We start from the raw sequence: 21,865 nt of genomic DNA, 5'->3' as shown, positions 1-21,865 counted from the left end.
TTCAGCCCAAAAGGAAGATTTGCAAACACCAGTCTCAAGGCAGAGATCATTGTCACCATGGTGAAGCATGTGGATTGTAGATGAGTTGATTATGAAAAGAACAATTTGGAAGTCTTGTATTCGCTGCCCTTTCACCTTCCTTCTCACCCTCAAGTGGATGGGCTGGTACAAGTATCCAAACCCTTCTTTGTGTTCCATTTTCTCTTTTTGAATGGGGATGGAAGACAATGACTTCATTTACATAATTTAATGAACTAGAGCTTGTTTTATCTGATCGACGGAGCAGCAATAAGACCTCAAAAGAATATTCACAATTGCATCCCAGAAACTATAAAAGAAAAATAGCTTGGCAGAACCCCTTGCTCCTCAAGGCTGGTCATTATCAAGCATTTGTCCAGATACAACAATTTAGATACAGCAAATTAAATCTGTCCCCTGGGAAAAATTCCTCCCTCATGGCATCATAGTATTTGACATGCAAGGACTTTTCACAGGCCCTGAAAGTGATGTTAGAAGATAGGAATGTCCAGAGGCAGAGAACAATCAGGATGCGTTTGCAGATGTAAGAGTGGGTGGCACTGGTATATATTTCTGAAGCAAAACATTTAGCAGCTATTTCCAGACTTTTACCTTGTTAACATTATTCTCTGAGGCAACTGTACCTATGGCTTTGCCATTCTACCTTAATGCAAACAAGGGATCTGGTTATTATTCTCCTTTATCACCACCCTGCCAGTTTCCAAGTGGAATCTGAAAGTCAGCGCTGTCTGTCTGTTCAGCCTATTGTTTAGTACTTTCTGTACAAACCTTGAAAGCACGTTCTGTGGCCTTGCAGCCAAGAGGAGAATCAGGGGACCTAGCTTTGCCATTGACTTCTTGGGCAACATTGTGCAAGTCACTTGACTTCTTGAAATATCTCCCACCCCATATGAGAACTGTGGAAATATTAGGATACCTCAGAAAGGTGCTACAAGGTATTCTGGAAGGTGGTGTTGTAGACTATTCACTTGGCATAAGGGCTCATACTTGCTGTATAATCCGTGTGCGATTTTTTTCTTTCCATTCCCCGCACAAGTTAAATTCCTCCTAATGTATTCTTGTCTCCTGCAAGTAAAATTCACTCCCAACATGCCCAGTCATTGCCAGCCATGCCCACAAGAAACCAGCAGCCTTCCTCTTGCCCAGCAGCAGTTTCCCTCCTGCTTGAAAGATGCGGCTCAGACAAGCTCCAGTTCCCACTGGGTAAAATGGTTGTCACCATTCACTTTGATGCCCCTGGATGTTTTTGATATCCATTTAAGTATCCAATCCCTTTTTGAATCCCAGCCTCCAATTCCTACAACCTAACACTCGCTAGCCGATTGTGGAAAGACTAGCATTTGGTCTTAACTCTTCCTCTGCAGAAGGGAAAGAACTTCCCAATTCAGCCACCTAGTAGCTTTTCTCTCTCCGACCCTTGCTACAATCACAGATATTTGAGAATATGGGCGGGGGGGCCGGGGGAGGACGTGAGAAGTATTCAGAATAATCTTCACATTAGCTCAGTTTTAAGACATATTTAGACTGAAGTTTCAGAAGGGGACAGGCAAGAAGAGATTGTGCAGAATGAACATTCAGTGCTCACTTAAATTCAGTGCACTTTACCATACAATGCTGTAAGAACTTGGGCAGCATTTGCTGAGCCAAACTGGCACCAGATACCTGTGAAGAGCACCCTGGGACTGCTCTGAGATAACCACAGCTGCACACAATCCTGTCTGGGTTACAAGGCACAGAGATGTTTAACCTAGATGATGCAATTCCACAGCAACACAGAAAAATCAAACCAGTTAATGATACACTAGCATAACTAAGCACAGAGCAAAACACTTATTAAATTCCCCCAAAATGCAGCTTTTTTAGAAAGAGAAGCTAAGGAAAAGTAAAGGTTAATTATGGGGGTGGTGTGTGTGTTTTGTTTTAAAGAAAAACCCAAATACCCATGTTCTGCAGACATTAAGCCATTAAAGACAAAGCCACTTAATAGACTTTATTAGTCTATTTAATGGATGCCCCAAAGTTTCTCCCTATAAATCCAATGTCACTGTGCCCAGATGTTGCTACCTTCAGAGTATTAGACTGTGACTTCATAACCATGAAGCTAGGAAAGGCTGTCCCAGTTTACACAGCATGTACCTCTGTCAATTTCTCACCACTGGGTCCTACGAACTATCTGGAGATTCTTGGTGTAAGCAAGGCCTGCAGGATTCCAGGAGGCTCTCACATTTCTAAGGGCTGGAAGGTATCAGGTTCAATGGATACTCATGGTAATAGTGAGCATCTTGAGATGGAATCTCATTGATAAGATAGACATCCTAGGCACCCTAAAATTGGGGGCCAATGTGCACAGCACACACAGCAAGAGTCAGTCCCTGTACTGAAGAGCCAAAGGCTGGGAGTGGAATCAGAGGCACAGAGAGATTAAGTAACTGACCCAAAGTCACACAGCAGGTAAGTGCCAGGGCTGGGAATGAAACACAATCTCTTGACTCCCAGTCCACTGGATCATTCTGCAGTTCTTCTTGATCAGCAGGTTGTTTAAAGGAGGACAACTCTATCGGAACTCAGATGAGGCACCATGCATATGCACATCTTGGAGCAAATGTGCTTCCCCTTAAGCAATACACTTCAGAGGAGGAATAAACCCTTCCCCTTCTGATCTAGCACTGCAGGGACACAGATCTGTTGGTTCTTGCAATTAATTAGAACCATTCTTCACTTCTTTCTAAAACCCCCCAAAACACAAGTAAGAGCATCTTTAATGCATTCATTCCACGTGGCAGGAGGAACTGCTTTTAAGTGGCACTGTGATCCTGTGGATTGGACACTACACTGGGAGTGGAGAGAAATTCTATTCCAGCTCAACAGCTGCCAATTCACTGCACAACCATAGAATCATAGAATATCAGGGTTGGAAGGGACCTCAGGAGGTCATCTAGTCCAACCCCCCTGCTCAAAGTAGGACCAATCCCCAATTTTTGCCCTGGATCCCTAAATGGCCCCCTCAAGGATTGAACTCAGAACCCTGGGTTTAGCAGGCCAATGCTCAAACCACTGAGCGATCCCTCCCCCTGAGTCACAGCTGTGGAGCCCCAGTCCTCTGCCAGCTGTTAAACATGTCCCTCTTTACAAGTGTTTTAAGATCTATGGTTGAAAAGCTCTGAAGAAAAACAGGAGCTCCCCTCCCACTTCCATTCAGATTGATGAGGAACTAGTGGTCAGTTTAGCAGATGGCTGAAGGTATGTCTACATTGAAAAGAAAAAAAAACAAAGAGTGTTCTTAACTCATGTTAGCTAACCTGAGTTAAAAAGCAGTGAAGAAACAGCAACTTGGCTTTTCACTCAGGTTAGGTGCTTGAGTTCAACCCCGGGCTCCTTTATAGGCTTTAACTTGTGCAGTTAACATGCGGTGCCATGTCTTCACTGCTATTTTAACCCAAGACAGCAACCCGGGTTAGCTAACCCAAGTTATATTTGGGGGCGGGGGGCAGTGTTGACATACCCTCAAGAGCCATATCTCCTTGCCCTCCCTGTTCTCAAATGAAAAAAATTCTTCCTTGAAAGCAAAGAGTCCGGAGAGACCAACCAAAAGCAGTCTGGCCTAGCTGAATCAGGCATTTCAGCAAGTACTTGCCAGGAGTTAATTTCTGAAATATTCGACACATACCAAAGAAAGCAATTCTGACACTCCCTACAGCTCAGGAAAGCTTATGCTCAAATAAATTTGTTAGTCTCTAAGGTGCCACAAGTACTCCTGTTCTTTTTGCGAATACAGACTAACACGGCTGCTACTCTGAAACATGTCTCAGGTAGGCACTCAACTAATTCTTTCCTCTCCTCCCCCTTCCTTCCTCTGGAAAGGTAATGCAAGTAGCTTACATTTTGCTGAAAGATCAGACAGACACCTGAAATGTAGGGCCAAGGCAGCCAGTCAACGCCCTACAGGGCTGCTGTGCAGTCTCATGAAAGAAGCTGGAAAGACAAGATAGACTAACACTGAAACCAGGAATGAGACAGACATGGCTAGTAGCTGATCTGGAATGTCTGACCCATTCTCACACGGCCAAGCTGTGTGCAGAAAGATTCAATGATGATGTAGTAAGATGAGGCCCTGAAACATAAACCCTTGGTATCAGAGGCCCCGGTATGAGATCTAAGGCCTGAGCTAAAGTAATAGTCAAGACTTTGCTAACATAAAAGCAAAGTTAAGCTGTGAGCCAGAGGCAGGCCCTGCTCACAGAAGCTGGCAAGGAAAAGGCTGATATTGCATAAAGATATGCAGCCGACTGTTATCACCGAACATGAGCAGAGCACCACACAGGTACCTTCTGACAACATTACTTACAGTCAAAGGTTAGGGGATTTTTTTTGTTTGTTTAAAGTTACCCCACCCACTTTATCCACACAGTCATTCAGGAACCCATTTCTTTCTAGGGTGAAGGACTAACTCTGACCAAGTACCACAGGAGAGGATCCCCAAATAATTCCTTTTCAGAGCTCAAGGTTCTCCCAAAGGGATTAAATTAGGGAATTCACAGCAAAGTAGACCAAGAACATCTTTCTCTGGATTTTTATTTAAACTGCAAGTTCCTGGGACAGGGGTCTTTTCATTATAAGTTTGTTCTGTGATTAGTACAACAGGGTCCCAGTCTGTGACTGGGGCATCTAGACAACCACAACACAAATATTGCATCATTTCCCTACAACATATTCATAACAGGATGAGGTCTTTTCTGGATAAAGAGGAAAATGTCTTGGGACTTTTCATTTAGTAGAGTGGACTGGTCTGCTACTTCACATTTTCTGAGTGCTCTTATGGGCTCAGCAGCCCTCTCTCAAGTGTAGAGATAGATTAGATCGTCCACCAACCGAGAAAGTAGGCAGAAACTGGAAGTAAACAAGCCTTGCATTCCACCTGGTGCTCACTAAAAAAAAAAAGCCCATCCTCCTCTAGATCATGCGGGGTTTATATGGCAACTAAAATAGGGAGAAGCCAGGATGGAGCAATAATTGCCAGGGAAGACATGATCTGAAGTGAAAGGCACTAGAGATGGCTGTCTGGCAGAAGAGGCAAAATTGGGATTAAAGGAAGCTGAGACAGTTTTAAGAGTAATGGAAACCGAGGGAGCTCGAGGAGTAAAGACAGTTAAGGCATGCACATGAAGTACTGATTGCAGGAGCCGGTTCTGAAAGCTGAGGCTGTTGGATGTAGAGCTGTGGGAATATGAGTTGACGGGTTGGTCCAGAAATGAGAGCAGCTGGAAAGAGCCTGCCCTGAGAAAGCTCTATGCAAGCCATTCAAGAGGTCAGAGATGAAAGCTCTGGGTCTGCCTGAGGCTCTGTGCCAAACTCACTTGGGGCTATCAGTCTGTTCCGCCTTTTTAATTGGGGCCTCCTTTTGCTGCACAGCCTGCCTGAGGTGGCCACACATGTGCAGGGATGGTCTGCTGTAGCAGGGCACTGTTTAAGTAAAGCTATCCTGGAAGTCTGCAGAGTAATTCTGCAGAATGAAGCATTTACTTTAGTTTGAGTTTCAGCCATTTTGAGTGAGCTGTGGACACACTGTATTTAAAAGCTTCTGCTGCTGCAAACTCAAAGGTGAAGCCAGAAGAACAAGCTGGTGACAGCAGCTCTCGGGAGGGACCAAAAGAAGGCACCAAACCTCCAGCATTGGGACTTGCCAGCTGATGTCTATTACAACAAGGAGGAATTAGAGTCTGCTGTGGACTAGGTGCTACAGACAGCCAAATCATGCAGCTAAAAAACAAACAAAAATTGAACAACCCTGTTCATTTCCTCAGAAGTGACTGTGCACCAGGGACTAAGTTACTGTAATAGGTGGCGTTTTCCAGTACCTGTGTTTCTAATGCCCTCTACCGAATTCGAAGCTCCAGCTGCTCTCGCTGAGATTCAATCCTCGTGCACGGTGCGCTTTTGCTCTTCACATTTACAATAAATTATATTCTCTCATTCCCCCTCCAACCCAGACATCCACTGGATTTTCTCCCAGCCACTTTTTTTTTGGGCTGCGGGCAGAGGGGGTGGGTAAGGAACCACTACCACCAACTTTTCCAGAATTTAACACTTCATTAAAAGAAATTAAGTACTTCCGCAAAGAAAGTTTTCCAAGAGTGGACTGAGGCAGCACTGTCTTTCCATGACTGCAGACTGCTCTCCACTGCCTACCTGGCTCAGAGCTTTCCCAACCTACAGATATGAAAACTGACCAGAGTTGTCAGTTTCCACAGCAGCTATCCAGAAACTTGTGATCCTTATCAGTTTCACTGCTGCCAATATCAATTTCATTCTGCTACTGACAGCTTTCCCCCTGCTCACAGCTTTGCCAATGAGGCTCTTCCCTGAGGAGGCCTCATCTCCCTTTCATCTAACCTAGACTATAGTTTCCACTACTTTCTAGCATTTGAGAGAGATCAAGAACTGTAAGAAAGTAAATTGGCTGCAACTCAAACCTAATCGGATGCAAATTGTGCTTGCTGACAAGAGGAAACATTTAGAGGAATGAGCCTAGGTGGCCTCTATCCTAACTACTGAGTAAGTTGCCCTATCTTTTGATACAATGGTTCAGTCAGTTAACTGTGGAATTCAGTCCCACAAAATACATTGCTAAAGAAGAACAGTAACGTCTGAAGTTAAAACAGCAAGACTTTAAAGGGCTGGAAAGGATCTGAACCCACATGTTTCAGAGTGTAAGCCAACCTCTAAATGAATGGAGGTTAGAAGCAGCTCTCTTTGTGAGGTGAGTTATTCCATCACTTCCAACTGCAGAGTTTCTTGCACATGTCTCTGAAGCAGCTGATTCTGCCCACTGAGGAAGACAAGATATCAGACTGCTCAGCTAATCTGGCATGCGTTGGGATTCTCTCAGAGCTCTTTTCCACGCAGGCTATCCAGAACACCTCGGCCAGTTCTGGGAAAACACTTTATCCAGTTCTCTGGAATCCAACAAATCAGTTCAGCCCCAGACTCATCACTGAGGTTTCTTTATTGGCATACAATCAAGCTACACTTCATCAGACACAAGTTGGGGGAGGAGGGCAGGGGGTTTACAGGGCATACCACACATCCAATGTATATAATCACGAATCAATAATATTAAGTGTATCATGTACTTTATGATTGATCTAATTTATGATTAGTCTACTAATTTTTGTAACCAATCCCTGTACAGATTGAACTGTCCACGAGCTACAAAGTATGCTAGTGAGCAAAGCTGCAGCTGCAAGCTTGTCACACAACTCTTTACTTTTTTTTTTTAATCTAACTGTATGTTATTTACAAGGCCACTTGCAACTTTATGGTTTGTCTATTGCTAACCTCGGTTGCGTTGCTTCTTTTTGCATTGTTTATGCAAGCCCTACAGCATGTCAACCTTCATGTTATGTTTCAGCCTTGGGAATAGCTTACTGAATCTATCAAAGTTCCTAAATACTTGGGTATCAGTAGCCCTTAGCACTCTTTAATTCAGACCTGGCCAGGAAGCTCCAACTGCTCCTCTCTGGTACAAACCTTGTAATAGGCATCCATTTCTGACACTTCCAGGAGAGGCTGTCAAGCACTCTACTAAGAGCTATTTCTTGAAGGCTATCCTGAGACTTTGTGCAGTAACAGGTAACTGCCATGAGCATGGAACATTAGTGCTCAGAGCTTTGCAATTGCCTCCTAGTCAGTTACAGGTGAATTTCAAGTTACTGCTCATCTCTGTTGCCCTCAGTGGTCAGGGAGATACACCTCAACCTATGCCCGATATGGCAGTAGAGATCGACTGAGATCCTCTTGCTGTGTGGGTTGCTGGGTTAACTCTCTGGATTCCCTCCCCTTCATGGTACAACAGACCCTGAACTTGGGAAGTTTGGATGGTACCGACTTTATGTTTTGTTGACTGACTATTTTTAAAATCTGACCTATTCAAGCAGGATGGTGAGTGAGCAGTAGTTCTGGTAGTAGCAGTTTAGTGACATGATTTGGGGAGGGCTGCATATGTAACTTGGGGGGTGTTAAATTGTAATTTGTTGCCATGGCAGTAGAGTGGTTAGGTATGGGGGAAGGGGACGGACTTTGGGGAAAGTACTGGTTTTAGTTGGGGCTGGTGTCTACTGGCAGTTGGTCGGTTAAGGACTGTATCTCTGTCTTTGTGAAAATGCTAGAAAGAAAATAAAATTCCAAAACAAGCATTGAACAACAGTTTGATCTTCAACCTCCTTTGTGCAACCACTATTTTTTTTCTTTGGGAGGGGATGGGGAGGGGTGTACTTTCCCATGGCCAATTTATATGAATGTAATCTAAGGCTGGGCGTTCTAGAGGGATAAGAAATAAGCTTTGAAAAGATTTAACTGTTTGGCAGCTCAGTGCAGCCCAGCCTGGACTTCTGGCTACAGCAGTGATTTGTCAGGGTGCAGAGTGGGCCAGCAGTGAAGAAGAATTCAGAATGGTACGCAGAACAAAACAGAGATCATACACTTTACATTCCCCTCAAGGAGTCAGCTGAGACAATCAGAGTATTCAAAGAATTCACCACTTGTTCACATAAATTAAACATGGGCCACTACCATGGTGAAGAGCTGGATTAGAGCTACAGTCAAAATAGTTTTTCATCCTAGTTTAGAAGCATTTCACTGAGCCGGTAAGAGTCACTTAGGAAGAGTGAGCTCCAAGTCTGCTTGTGCACATAAACAGGTCTGCATGGGGCTCAAGAAAGTCAGTGGGACTCAGATAATCAAAATGAGTGCAGGTATTTACCTGGAATTTTACTAGGCTCATTCATAGTAGGCAAGATGTTTTCAGAGGCTTAAATCTTCCCTTTGGGAGACAATATTCCCAGCACAGAAGCAGCTGTCACTAGCTAACTTTTCCTGTAAGTTAGGGATCCAGAGACCACAAGAGAATTTCAGATGTTACAGGATTATAGAAAATGGTCACAAGTAGAAGGTAAGCAGAAAAGCCATTTACCCCATTTGGGCCGTATTTCAGGTCCTCAAGACACTGCTCTTTCCTGCAGTAGCATACATCACAGCACCTACACCACATAGGAGGATAAAATTCCTTATGCCATCTGAGGTGTCTGTAAAATCAGTTTTTAGAATTAACAAAGGACCGCAAACCCAGGTCTTAGGAGGCAAGTGAGAAGGGAACTAACTGTTTATTCTTGTTTCCAGCTGTAATCTTACCTGTCTTCTTTAAGGAGTTTAAGAAGTCACAGGGATCTGGAAGAAAGAGCATGGAATTAGCAGCCCAGGGGCCCTAAATTATAATCCTGGCTCTGCAATTATCCAAGTAGGACCAGACAAGATACTTCACCTTTGTTTTAGCTTCTTTAACTGTAAAATGGGGAAAACATCTACCTACTGCCTCACAGCAGTGAGGCAAAGTTTAGCTACTTAATATTAAGGTGATTTTTTTTTTTAAAAAAGTGAACCATACAGAGTTTAAGCGTAGAAGTTTCTGGAGATCAGGGAATAACGTACAGATTATCTAGGGGTGCGAAGTTCAGTTTAAGATTGGATGGCATAAGGAATACATAACGTGCAATATCCTCAATTGGGGGTAAAAGGTTAACGGGTCAAAGTACAGACATTGAGATATGAGGGTATGTTCAGGTGTGGAATATAATGAGTGGATACGATGAGGAGGATGGATTGACCCTCATCTGGTGAGATTTTACGTTCAGTGAGTTTATGGTTCCAGTTCATATGGTCCAACGGACAAAGTCTCTCCAGTCCCTTTCTCGTAGTCAATGCACAATGTCGCTCCGGCTCACGCCTCCTGGTACTGTCGGTGGCCGGTGATGTGCTCAGTGTAGATGTTCCTGGACCATTGGATGGTGTCTGAGACCATGAGGCACTGCATGAACGGGGCATAGCATTGACCAATCCCACAGGTCCACAGCACACGCTCATTGCGGGGATCCCAGGTGCCCAGGGCTCTGACAATCAGGGCACCCATCTGCACCTCATAGCCCTTTGCTCTCAGGGTGTCGGCCAGGGGAGCGTTCTTTTCCAGCTCTGTGAAAGGCCGGGGTCCTGTTCTCAAAGGAGACCATGATCTACACCGTGCTTTGAACAGAAGGCTAACTGGTAGACTCAAACAGTTGTATTTTTAGGACAATTCAGTTCACCTTTAGGGGTAGGAAAGATCATTTAATCTCTATCCATTTTGTTAGATAGCATTTGCATAAATGCAGACAGAACTGCTACTGTCTTTGGATCCAAAGAAGATCTCCCCCCCCAATGAAGCCATCCTCCAACAGATGATATATAGTCAACACTTATCTGGCCCCCATTACTATAGTTTCAGACTGCATTACAATCCTTAGGATACGTCTACACTACAAGCGCTATAGTGGCACACCTGCAGCTACACCACTGTAGCGCAGATACTTGCTACAGCAACAGAAAAGTTTCCCCATCACTGTATAGTTAATCCACCCCCTCAGGAGGCGGTAGCTAGGTCGATGGGAGAATTATTCCTTCAGCCTGTGTCTACACTAGGGTTTAGGGCAGCTTAACTAAATCTTTTTCACTCTCTTGAGTGATGTAGCTAGGTTGACCTAAGTGTTAAGTGTAGACCAGGCCTTGATGTATAATCGTCACCACACATCTATAGGGTAGAGAAGTACTATTATCCCATTTGACAGATGGGGAACTGAGACCCAAGAGGTTTAAGTGACTTGCCTAAAGTCACACAGGAAGTCTGTGAAAGAACAAGGAATTGAACCCAGGTCTCCTGAATCCCAGGCTGCAGCCCTCACCATTGGACCACCCTTCCTCAATAACAATAGCCCAAATACAATGGAACAAGGAATAAACATGAGAGAGAGAAGGATACAAGATATTAATCTTTGGCGGTCAAGCTCAATGCTTCTTCAGACTGGTCTTCACTGGAAGTTTAATCATACTTAAAGAATCAAGTTACATGGCGATGCTGTCCCCAGCTGCTGGTGACCAAGCTGTGATCACCATTGTAGCTCATTTGTTGACCTATGACCCATGTGGTCCCATGGCTAGCTGACATGGAAACCATGACTCGGTCTGCCCTACACTGGTCAGCATTGTATGAACTAACCCAATTGTTAAGTCATTTCAAAACACAGATAAATATATTCCCTAGTGAAGCCAGGGCCTTAGCTGTTGTACAACACTTAGCTACCATGGTGATAAAGTGTTTTAGAAGATAGATACAGATTAACATAGTTGATTTTTCTGGTCATCCATTGCAGGGAAGCATCCACAGCCTGGGGAAAAGGCAGACAGACTGACATTCTCTCCCCACCCCACCTGACATACCAAAGCAAGTGATTTCTTGCTTCGCATTTGTATTTGCATTTGTCCCTGTATAGATGCCCTCCAGGTTTCCTTTCTAATAAAACTCACGGTATAAACATATCCAATGAAATCAGGAAGAGTAATACTTCTACTACCTGCCACTGGCATACACTTCTTCCTGCCTGCTCAGGCAGGGAACTGGCCGCGTGTACCCAGAATGAAAGGGGGAGCACACATGCCAGACAACAATGAAGAGGACAAGACTGCTGAACATTTTCTACAGTTTTCAAGCACACAGCAATTGTATTTGAAAACTACTTTAATAAGGGTGGTTTGTGCCACTCTATCTGATAATCTGACCCTGAAATAGCAATTAAATATCAACTTGGGACATTTAGGCTACCAGAAGTCACCTGAAAGAAAAATGAGATCAAAAGGTACTAAGGGGACGATGTATATATATATATATATATATATATATATAATTACATAGATTTTACTCTAGCTGCATCTAAATCCTCAGCACAAAGCTCCGTCTTTTCAGGGAAGATTAACATATTTAACAGTACTAAACTCTATGTAATCTGCAATCATAGAAATAGTAATTCAATCAAGGCTAGCACCAGTTAAATTTTACCCATTGCTAGCCTAAGAAGTGTCTTTATACCACAGTCAAAAAATGCAAGGTTCAAACAGAGCTCTTTCGGGCCAGAGAAGGAACAAGCCGCAGGCTGGTAAGGAATCCACAGCAAGTATCGCTAATCTAGTTTGGAAATAAAAATGTACTTCAGCTGAGAACCAGCAACTCGCAGTAAATCCTGAAAGAAGCTGCAAGTGATTTTAGGTCATCCAGCCAACACACCCCCATGGACTGATCAGCACTGGCAGAAGACTGCAGCAGTCTGTCAGTTTTCCTTCTCCAGCATGGAGAGCTCTCAAGGTATTGATTCAACTAAAGCATGAATGGCAGGCAATATAAGTAACTGAGGAGACACCAGCTGAGGAGACAGCGGAAGTGGGGAGAAGGTGGAAGTTTATAATCTAAAAATAATAAATAAATAATAAATAAATAATAATAATAAACCAATCAGCATGTTAGTACAGCAAGAGAACCTGCAGCAGATAACAAGGAACAGCATAATCAGGAAGAATCACTGCAGTCCAAGTAAATATGCCTAGCAAGAAGGCTGCTGTAATATGGCTTAATACAATAGATGTGATCTGCATCTTTTACTGTTAACTTGGTTTTCTGTGTCTTATTTAAAACTGACATCTCCACAAACATATCCAGTTTCACATGGCAAGATATTATCCTTGATCACATTACTACATCGCCTGTGCAAGGTATTAAAAACTTTAACCAACTCCAATTAAGAATAATGGAACAGCAACACAGACATTTATTGAAAAGACTGAATGCAGCCAACACAAGAGGCCTGATCTTAGCCCTGGCATGCATCTCCCTCCAGCTAATCAGCAGCAGAGCCCACTATAACATTTCACTTGCCATTCTGAAGTGACTGAAAGAAAACAATGCAAAAGCAGCATTCTGTTCTCCTCTCAGCAGCAGTAGGATACCTTTAATTATGGCCTTCCAACAAGGCAGACAACGATTTAGCGAAACAGGAAGTGAAAAAGATATTCCAGCTGCAGTGTTTTTTAAACAGATGCTGGATTTGTAAATGCTGCTATTCTACAAGGGTTCGTTTGTTTCTAGATTTCTCTGCATCCTCCTCGTTCACCAACCCTGAAAGGACAAGGGGAATGAGCTAAAAGGTGGCAAAATCCAATATTAAAATTCACAGCACTAAGGCTACTAAAAAAAATAATTCATACACAATTACCTCAAGATGGCGTGGAGCTGTCTAAACCTCACTTTGACAGCATGGAAAAAGTAGTGATTTTTCCACTGTACATGAGGACCTCGTTTAATCATGTACGTCAGAAGTGTGGGTTCGTTGGTAGCATTCCGCTACATTGTACCCATGATCATCTCCTCTCCTCCCTACCCCCAAAATATACATCTGGTATTATCAATGGGAATCATGTAAACCTTTCTGGTACAAATATGATTAGCTCAAGCACAAAAATGAACAGGATTGGAAGATTTAGACACTAGATGGTCTGCAATACGTTGGATAGAACTGAAATATGTGAGAAATTCATTTGTCAACTAAGGAAGCTACCTACCAAGATGTATTAAGCAGTACTAGAAGCTAAAATTCTTCCTTTGAGACCCATATTAAAAGGCTTCCTCCTAACTAAATATCAGCAACACAATAAAACAGGCGGCAGCAGCATCCCAGGGGTGTGTAGCAAGCACTTTAAACTCATTTTATCAATATTTACTTGGTATGAACAGTGTCTTTACACATGACCCTCTCCTGAAATTCTCATAAAATGGCTGTCCAGGCAGCACCTCACTTTCTGTATGACGCTACTTACCCAAAAAGATATACAAGTTGGGCATACAGTAATATGGAAAGGAGCTCTCTCCCAACAAAGGAAAGAGGCACAGAACTGCCCGTGTATATGACTTGATTTGCTAACAGCAGTCTCCCACCACCAAGACAGTTTAAAGTAGACTGAAGCGACACCAAAATGTAAGTCATTCCAGAGAAGGTAGAAGGGATCCTTTATGCGTTAGCATCCCTTTCCAGGCAGATTTCAAAACACATTAGTGCTGGCTGTGGCAGCAGATACCAATTCCACCCCACCCAGGGACAGAAGAGACTAAATATTTTTGCTCAACCCTCATCAAAGTGTCTCATTATAGTACATCTTATAAATGCAGACAACATTATTTCAATAAAGCAATCCACTCCCAAGGAATGAAATCAGGGTTTTGTACTGCACTGGTGAGATAGCGAGGGCCTTTTGCTGAGGAGGAAGGGGGCATTCAGATTTCTTCCATCAAAGAGGGAGAGGGTATTCTCATTTGCTACATTAAATATGTAAGGTGTTCAAAACACTTTGATAGAATGTAATTCACAGTTTCCTAAAAAAAAAAATCCACTATTTAGTAGAATTACCAGTCTCGGTTTCCACCCTCCCCAGGAAACCAACCAAACCCAGATCATATGAAATCAGCAGCTGCTTCTACCACAACTGCACTATTTGAAATCTCTTCCCCCCATTACCAAATAGACAGTGATTAAAATACATTCAGAGAAATACTGGCCACTTTCATTTCCCCCTCTTGCCCCCACTGGAGCAAACACCAGTTGGTTCTTCTGTGGCGGGGGGCTGAATTTACGACATTATAAAGGTAAAGATCACAGTCAAGCATCCCCCAGCCGCAACCGGAGAGAGCAACACCATTTCCGCGGGGAGGGGGGAACCGATGCACAGGAAGGTGGCGGCAGAGGGCGGCTTCCCGAAGCAGGTTCCCAGCCCGTCGCTCTCCGCACAGGACGACACTCGCCCCGGGGGTGGGGGGGACCCTTCCCCATCGGGCGGGGCCCGGCTGCGGCCCCCACCAAACCCCACAGCGGGCGGGCTGCATCAGCCGGTGGGGCGAGGGGCTGCGGCTCCCGGGCAGGGGCAGCTCAGCTCCGCCCCGCCGGGGGCGAGGACAGAGCCCGGGGGGCCTGGCGGGCGCTCCAAGGCCGGGCGGAGCGCGAGGCCGGGGCCCGTGGGAGGCTCAGCGGGGTCCCGAGGGGGCCGGGTTTCCTGCTCCGGGCTGGGGGAGGGGGCCGAGCCCCGCTCAGCCGTTGGGCGTGAAGGGGGAGGGGGGGGGTCACAGGGGTCTCGGTCGCGGCCGGGGCCGGGTCACTCACCGCTCTGCTCGCCCAGGAAAACCAGCTTGAATTTCCGCAGCGGGTTGCCGAAGTCGCCGCCCGTCGACATGATGGAGCCGCCGCCGCCCCGCGCTGGCTCCGCTCCCCGCGGCGGGACCCGCGCTCGCGCTCTCGGCGGCCGGCAGCGAGGGAGGGAGGGAGGCTGGAGCCGGGCAGGGGCCCCGGGGCTGCTGGCAGCGGCGGACAGTCCCCGCCTCCCGCAACTCCGGTTACCAAGGGAGAGAGCGCGGCGCAACCGCTCGCAACGCGCAGCGCAACCGACCCCGCGGCTCTCGCGTCGGGACTCGGCGCGCGCCGCGCCCGCCCCGCCCACACAGGGGCGGGCGCGCGCCCGCCCGAACGCGCCGCCCAATCAGGGGGCCGGGCGCGGCGCGCGTCGGGGGCCATGCGGAGTGTGGCCGCGCGGGCAGAGGGCGGGGCCGGAGGGAAGAGGGGCGGGGCGGAGAGGCCTGGGGCCGCAGGCGGGGCGGAGCGCTGGACGGTCTGGGGGCAGCCAGCTCCCTCCTGCCCTTCGGCGGGGCGTTAACCCTGAAACCTAACGAGGGCAGACCCCAGTTAAGGCTGTTAAGGAATTCACTGCTGACCAACTCAGCTGCTGCTGCCAGCTGCAGCGGTTGTTCCTGGGCAGGGATGTGGGAGCTGGGCAGCTGGCTGCTGTCAAAGCTTCCTGGGTTGGGGAGCTCTGCTCCCAAAAATCTTTTGAGTCCTCTGGTGCTACGCCTTGAGAAGGAAGAGCTGTATCTTCCCCATCACTAATAAGAATAGCCCCTCAGCAGTAGAGAGAGGCACATTTTTCTGACAAATAGGTTATTTGTTAATAGTGAATTTAGAGCCATAGAGTTTAAGGCCAGAAAGGCACAGCAGAGCGTCAGGTCTGACCTCCTATAAATCACAGGCTACCAGCCAGCACCTGCACACTAAACCCATCAACTGAAATGAAACCAAAGTATTACAGCCCACAGGAGACTAGAGTGTCATGTGCTACAGGGAGAGACTAGGAAGGATGGAGATGCACCCGAGCCTGAAGCTCCCACAGTAAATTTGACATGAATTTGCCTGGTCATATCAACTTGTAATTTTTATACACCATTTACAACACAGCCAGACAAAGACATGCAGCTGTTACCAACCTTGTAACTTTTAGCCCATGGGACATGGGAGACACAAGCTTCATTCCCCTCGCTGCCTGATATGAAGAAGAGATTTGAATGTGAGTCGCTCATAGTTGCAGGAAAGTGTCCTAGGCACTGGGATATAGACTATTCTGGGGTGGGTTTTCCTTAGGGTATGTGTACACGGAAAATGTTGCAGTATACTGGCCCATGTCAACATAAACACTCACTACAACAACATGACAGGTTTCAGAGTAGCAGCCGTGTTAGTCTGTATCCGCAAAAAGAAAAGGAGTACTTGTGGCACCTTAGAGACTAACCCATTTATCTGAGCGTAAGCTTTCATGAGCTACAGCTCACTTCATCATGAGAGTTCTCCCATTCCTGCAGTTAATCCACCTCCCTAAGAGGCAGTAGCTAGGTCAATGGAAAAATTCTTCTGTCAACCTAGCACTGTTTACACCAGGGTTAGGTCAGCATGGATTAGGTCAGACCTCACTCTCTCTGAGCAGCATCTCTCAGGCATGTGGATTTTTCACACCCTGAGAGACGTCACTATCCCAATGCAAGTTTTCAGTGTAGACCAGTCCTTAGTCTCTCCTGTTGAAACTGTTCCACTCTGTATAAATAATTTGATAGTCATTAGAGCAGGATCTGAATTTGAGTCTCCCACCTCCCAGATGAATGCCCTTGCCACCAAGCTATAGGGTAATTCTCACTCTCTCTCTGGCCCAATGACGAGTCAAGTAGTTTATATAAAAATGGCATGGAACAGCTTTAACAGGAGAGAATGTGAGACCACTAGTCTAGGCATTAGGGCACACTCCTGCAATGTGGAAAAGCCAAGTTCAAATCCCTCCTCCAGCTGTGACAATACCCAGGTTTGTGAGGCACCTTACTGCTACCTCCCCTTAGTGTGAAACAGCCTTGTTTCTGCCTGCTGTAGTTCAGCTCCCTGAAACCATCAGCCTCTGGCCACACAAGCGCTGCCTTCCAGGTCTCTTCAGACCTCACTCTCTCTGTGCAGGCTAGTGATAGATATACACCAGCCCGCTTGAAGTGGTCCGCTGTGTCTAGCCACTGGACACTCACAGAATTCGCCAGGTTTGTGGTCTCTAAAGGAACAGTTTAAACCCAGGTTGGCTGGTACAGCCCAGGATCAGGTCCTTTATAACATCACAGCACTGAGATACATCTATAGTGAAAATCAAGTTTAGTACAAAAGGCTAAGATCTAAGAAATAGTGAGCAAGGATAAGAAGTGGGAACAGAAATGGTTACAAATAAAACAAAAGTAGAACACCCTTCTTATAGTCTAAACAAGCAGTTTCTCACCTAAAGCAATCTCCCAGCATCACCAGCCAGCACTGGTTGGGATTTCTTTTTCATGAATGCAAAAAGCCTTAAACTGGCGTCAGAAGCTTTCTTTGGGTCACTTTTATCTCCTTTATTTCCCAGCTCAACCTTTCTTCCCTGACACAACTGGCGGCTCTAACCATTGGGATATTTTGCTCACTGGGATCCAATCTAGTGAGTAAATACCACCAGTGTCCCTTCAACCTACCAAAAGCACATTCAACAGTCATTCTGCACCTGCTGAAGCTTTCATTGGTACTGTCAAGGTAGCCAATGTACGGCTTCATGAACCGGGGAGCAAAGGATACTCTGGGTCCCCCAGAATCACTTGGCATTTCTACATTGCCAATGGTAATCCACTGGTCGGGAAAGAATGTTCCTACTTGCATCTTTCTGAGCAGTCCTGGGTTCTTAAAGATGTGAGCATCATGCGCCTTCCCGGACCAGCCCACACTGATGTCAATGAAGTATCCCTGTTGATCCACCATAGAAAAGTAGCTCTTTCTGTTGATGTACTTTGTGGCAAGGTGCCCTAGTATCAGAACAGGTATATACATGCTGCCAAAATAGGGATATGCAACAGGGCCCCATTGCTGCAAATCCATCCACTATGTCCTACACATTGCAGAGAATCAGCAGGTGACAATTAATGTCCTGGCACAAGTGGATGACAACAGCCAACACTGTGGATTTCCCAACTCCAAAATGATTTCTCACTAACCAGTATCAATCTGGTGTTGCAAGGTTCCAGAGTGCGATTACCATATGTTTCTGTCAATGCAGCTCTCATTCTGGTGTCCCTGTCGTGAAGTATTGGGGTGAGCAAGCGTGGCACACATACCCAGGAATGTGGCCTTTTGCATCCAAAAGTTCTGTAGCCACTGCTTGTTGTCCCACACCTGCATTATGATGCGATCCCACCTGTCAGTGCTTGTTTGTCAGGCCCAGATGTGGCACTCCTCCACCATCTGCAGCTGCTCAGGGAATGTCACCAACAACCTGGAATAGCTTTTCGCTGTATCCCTCAGCAAACTGTCCTCCAAGAAATCATCATGACCCCCATTACTGCAATACTTCCTGTGGATCTGCAAATACAGAAGAATTGTGAGTCCTGTATTTGCAACATTAGTCACAATAGCATGGAGCTCTGCAGGCTCCGTGCTTCTGTCAGGGATGGCGGACACTGAAAAGTGCCACACAGGTTTGTGGGATTTTTAAAAAGAGGTGTGAAATGATGGGATACGGATGGCATTATGGGATGGAGAAAGGTGCATGCTGGGAACTTGACCCTTAGATCTCACAGATCCCTGGGAGAGCCATTTCTATTCCACAACACATTGCAAAAATTTCCCAAAAGGCCTTGCACCAGATGGTAGCATATGGCACACTGGGATACCTACCCATGGCGCACCGCAATTTGCATCAGCACAAGCACTCCTGGTGACCACGTGCAGCCCCGATGCAAGCAGTCAAGTATGTGTGTGCCTGGTCGATACACAAGCTTTGGCAGCTGTATGGCAATGTAATTTGCATCAATCAAAGTTTGTAGTGCAGTCGTGGCCTCAGTGACTCAGTGTGAGAGCTTGGTGGATTAGGATCCAGGAGTTCCTGGCTCCCACTCCTGTGCTTCGAACACACTTTTTTTCTCTGACAATGACTAAGCCAAATGATCTCCCTCCCCCTTTATGCTACAAGGGAACCCCAGCTCTTCAAGCCTCCTCTTCCTCTTGCACCCAAAAAGCTGCAGCAGCAATTTCACACTCCTATCTGCCTATTGGAGGCTCGCTGGCATTCGTTGTCTCTCATCCCGCTGATGATGAAAGCACTGGCAACGTGTCTCCATGAGCCATTTAACAAACTGAGTCATGAATGATTTAAATCTCTCACATTGTCACAGCTTGGCAGCCCCCCTTCCGACTCCCCCCCCACAGGAAACCTAAAGAAAAAGGTACAGCCTATCAAAACTCCTGCTGTTAAAAACAAATTCCCGATGGCACTCAAACCGAGCAGTGGGTATACTTTTTTCTCCTGAAAGGTGTTCATTTGTATTGTACTCTCAGAAATAGCCATCGAGGTGGATCTGGACTTTGGAACTATAATTACTTTGACTAGCTCCAGATTCTTACAAAACAATCTGTCACTGCTGCTTTGGCTTCTACAGGCTTTTAGATAGCTGCTGCTGCTCCTGGTAAAGATAAGGCATTTGCAGCGCTGTCTTCTCATACAGCTTTTTCCTCTGCCATCCTCCCCTCCCCAAGCTCCAGCTCCAGACCTGCAAAATCTCACCCATTTTGGCTTCAGTGCAATCTGTTTTAACAAGACATTTAAAATCTTGTCCTTCCGTCTTTCTTTTAACCCTGGAGGGAATTAGAATTTTCCAGACTGCCAGCCAAACCGATCCTTTGAAGGATGCAGGGTGTATAGTCCAGAAGGACAAGCTGTACTTGGTGCAGATCAGCAAGGGTATGCACAAATGTGGCTTTCAGCGACTTTTGTGTTCCCTTGATCCAGCCACAGAGTTGGTCCCTGCCTAAATTAGAGCAAGGGGCCATTCCAACAGCCAGAGAATAGAGACCACTGGGCCATGCTCTCTTTTCCCTGGCCACATCCCTATGCTAGATGCGGTGAAGGCCACCAAGCCATCCAAGGATGTCCCCATCCATGGGGAATTCTCCAGGGGCTATGTAAAACAGCTGTATGGCTGTTTCATGCTGGTGGGTGATGCAAAGCAGGGCCAAAAATCAGGATCCATTTTTTTGCACCCCCTGCAAAGGTTTATATCTTCCTTATCCATTAATGCTTGCAACCCTTGGTCAGCCAGAGTCTATCAAACAAGTGGCTTTCTTTGAAGCTGTGATCTACCATGGTGGATTTATTTAGCCTGAGAAAATGTACCACTTTCATTACTATCCCTTATTTACTGAGCACCAGCAGTGCACAAACGTGGCAGAAAATGATCAGCGAAGGCTGGAAATAACAAACCTGCCCTCAGAAACACAGGCAAAAGTCCCAGCAAAATCAATGGCATTCACAGTATGGCCTGGATAGAGTACTGGACTGGGACTCAAAATACCTTCCTTCTATTCCTGGCTCTGTAACTGGCCAGCTGAGTGACCTTGGGCAAATCATTGCCCCTCTTTGTGCCTCATCTGAAAAATGGGATAATGACACTACTAATGAAAAACACTCAATAAAAGCTAGGTATTATTCCTATTGCTTGTTAATTATTATTATTATATCCACAAATGTAAGGGCAGAATTGGGCCCTTGCCATCTAAATTAGATACAGGAGCAAATTCAGTCACACTCAGCCTGTAGTCAGTAAGTGCAAATCCCCCAAATCTCCTCCAGAAATTGAGCAGTAACATAAACTGATGTAAGTTACACGTCAGGAGTAAATTGCCAACAGGTGTAGGTGGGCGTAAGTGTGACTTCCTGGGAATTCAGGGAGTGTGCAAAATGAGTGTGATTTACATGCTGAGAGGGAGGAAAATGGGACGTTGGCGGGAAACAATTGGCAGGAGGGTGTAATATAAAGCAGTCCCCCTATTTTAACTTACTTCTGCACCTCCTGCAAATCCCCAGGCAGCAAACAGAGGCCTGGCATAGGCAGACGCAATTTCCATTAACTGCATCCCCTTATGTTAGGGCTGCATTTGGTTTTCACAGAATGCCAATAAGGGGGGTATGATTTATGCTTGTGTTGCACACCTAGTAAATGCCAGACTGGTGCACATAAGGGGTGGCTAGTCAGCCCTGATTAGAGAATGAGGCTTGCCTGGGAGAGAGCGGGGGAGTGCCCAAGACAGAGCAGCAGGATGCTGTAAGGAAGCTCAGGAAATGGTAGTCAGTGGAGAGCATGGAAGGCTCCTGCTGGGAAGGCCCTGAGATGAAGAGATCGGTGAGGAAGAAGAGCTGCAGTGAGCTGCGAGCTCCTGCTAGAGACATAAGAACAAAAGAACGACCATACTGGGTCAGACCAAAGGTGCATCTAGAGCCGTATCCTGTATTTATCTCCAGAGGTCCCAGGTTCGATCCCGCCCTCCAACGACCGGGGTCTGTCAGTGTTACATAGATAGTGCAACGGGAAAGCCAGTGTGTCAGACTCTAAGGGCTTCTGACAGTGGCCAGTGCCAGGTGCCCCAGAGCGAATGAATAAAACAAGTAATCATCAAGTGATCCATCCCGTCGCCCATTCCCAGCTTCTGGCAAACAGAGGTTAAGGACACCATCCCTGCCCATCCTGGCTAATAGCCATTGATGGACCTATCCACCATTA

The 21,865-nt window shown here is 46.0% G+C and overlaps 1 protein-coding gene across 2 annotated transcripts in view; it reads right to left on the bottom strand.

Moving 5' to 3' along the window:
- The window catches only part of RAB6A (RAB6A, member RAS oncogene family), a 99,822-nt gene extending 84,399 nt beyond the window's left edge, over nucleotides 1-15,423 (bottom strand). For both annotated transcript variants that reach the window (XM_077837922.1, XM_077838006.1), the window contains exon 1: nucleotides 15,099-15,423. In XM_077837922.1, the coding sequence (XP_077694048.1) occupies nucleotides 15,099-15,168 (70 nt within the window). In that variant the 5' untranslated portion in view covers nucleotides 15,169-15,423. The remainder of the gene's footprint in view (nucleotides 1-15,098) is intronic.
- Nucleotides 15,424-21,865: the final 6,442 nt, after the last annotated feature.

The sequence above is a fragment of the Eretmochelys imbricata genome, chromosome 1 (assembly GCF_965152235.1).
Source record: "Eretmochelys imbricata isolate rEreImb1 chromosome 1, rEreImb1.hap1, whole genome shotgun sequence".
Lineage (NCBI taxonomy): Eukaryota > Metazoa > Chordata > Testudines > Cheloniidae > Eretmochelys > Eretmochelys imbricata.
The sequence above is the reverse complement of the archived record's forward strand: the minus strand, read 5'-3'. Positions and strand labels throughout refer to the sequence as shown.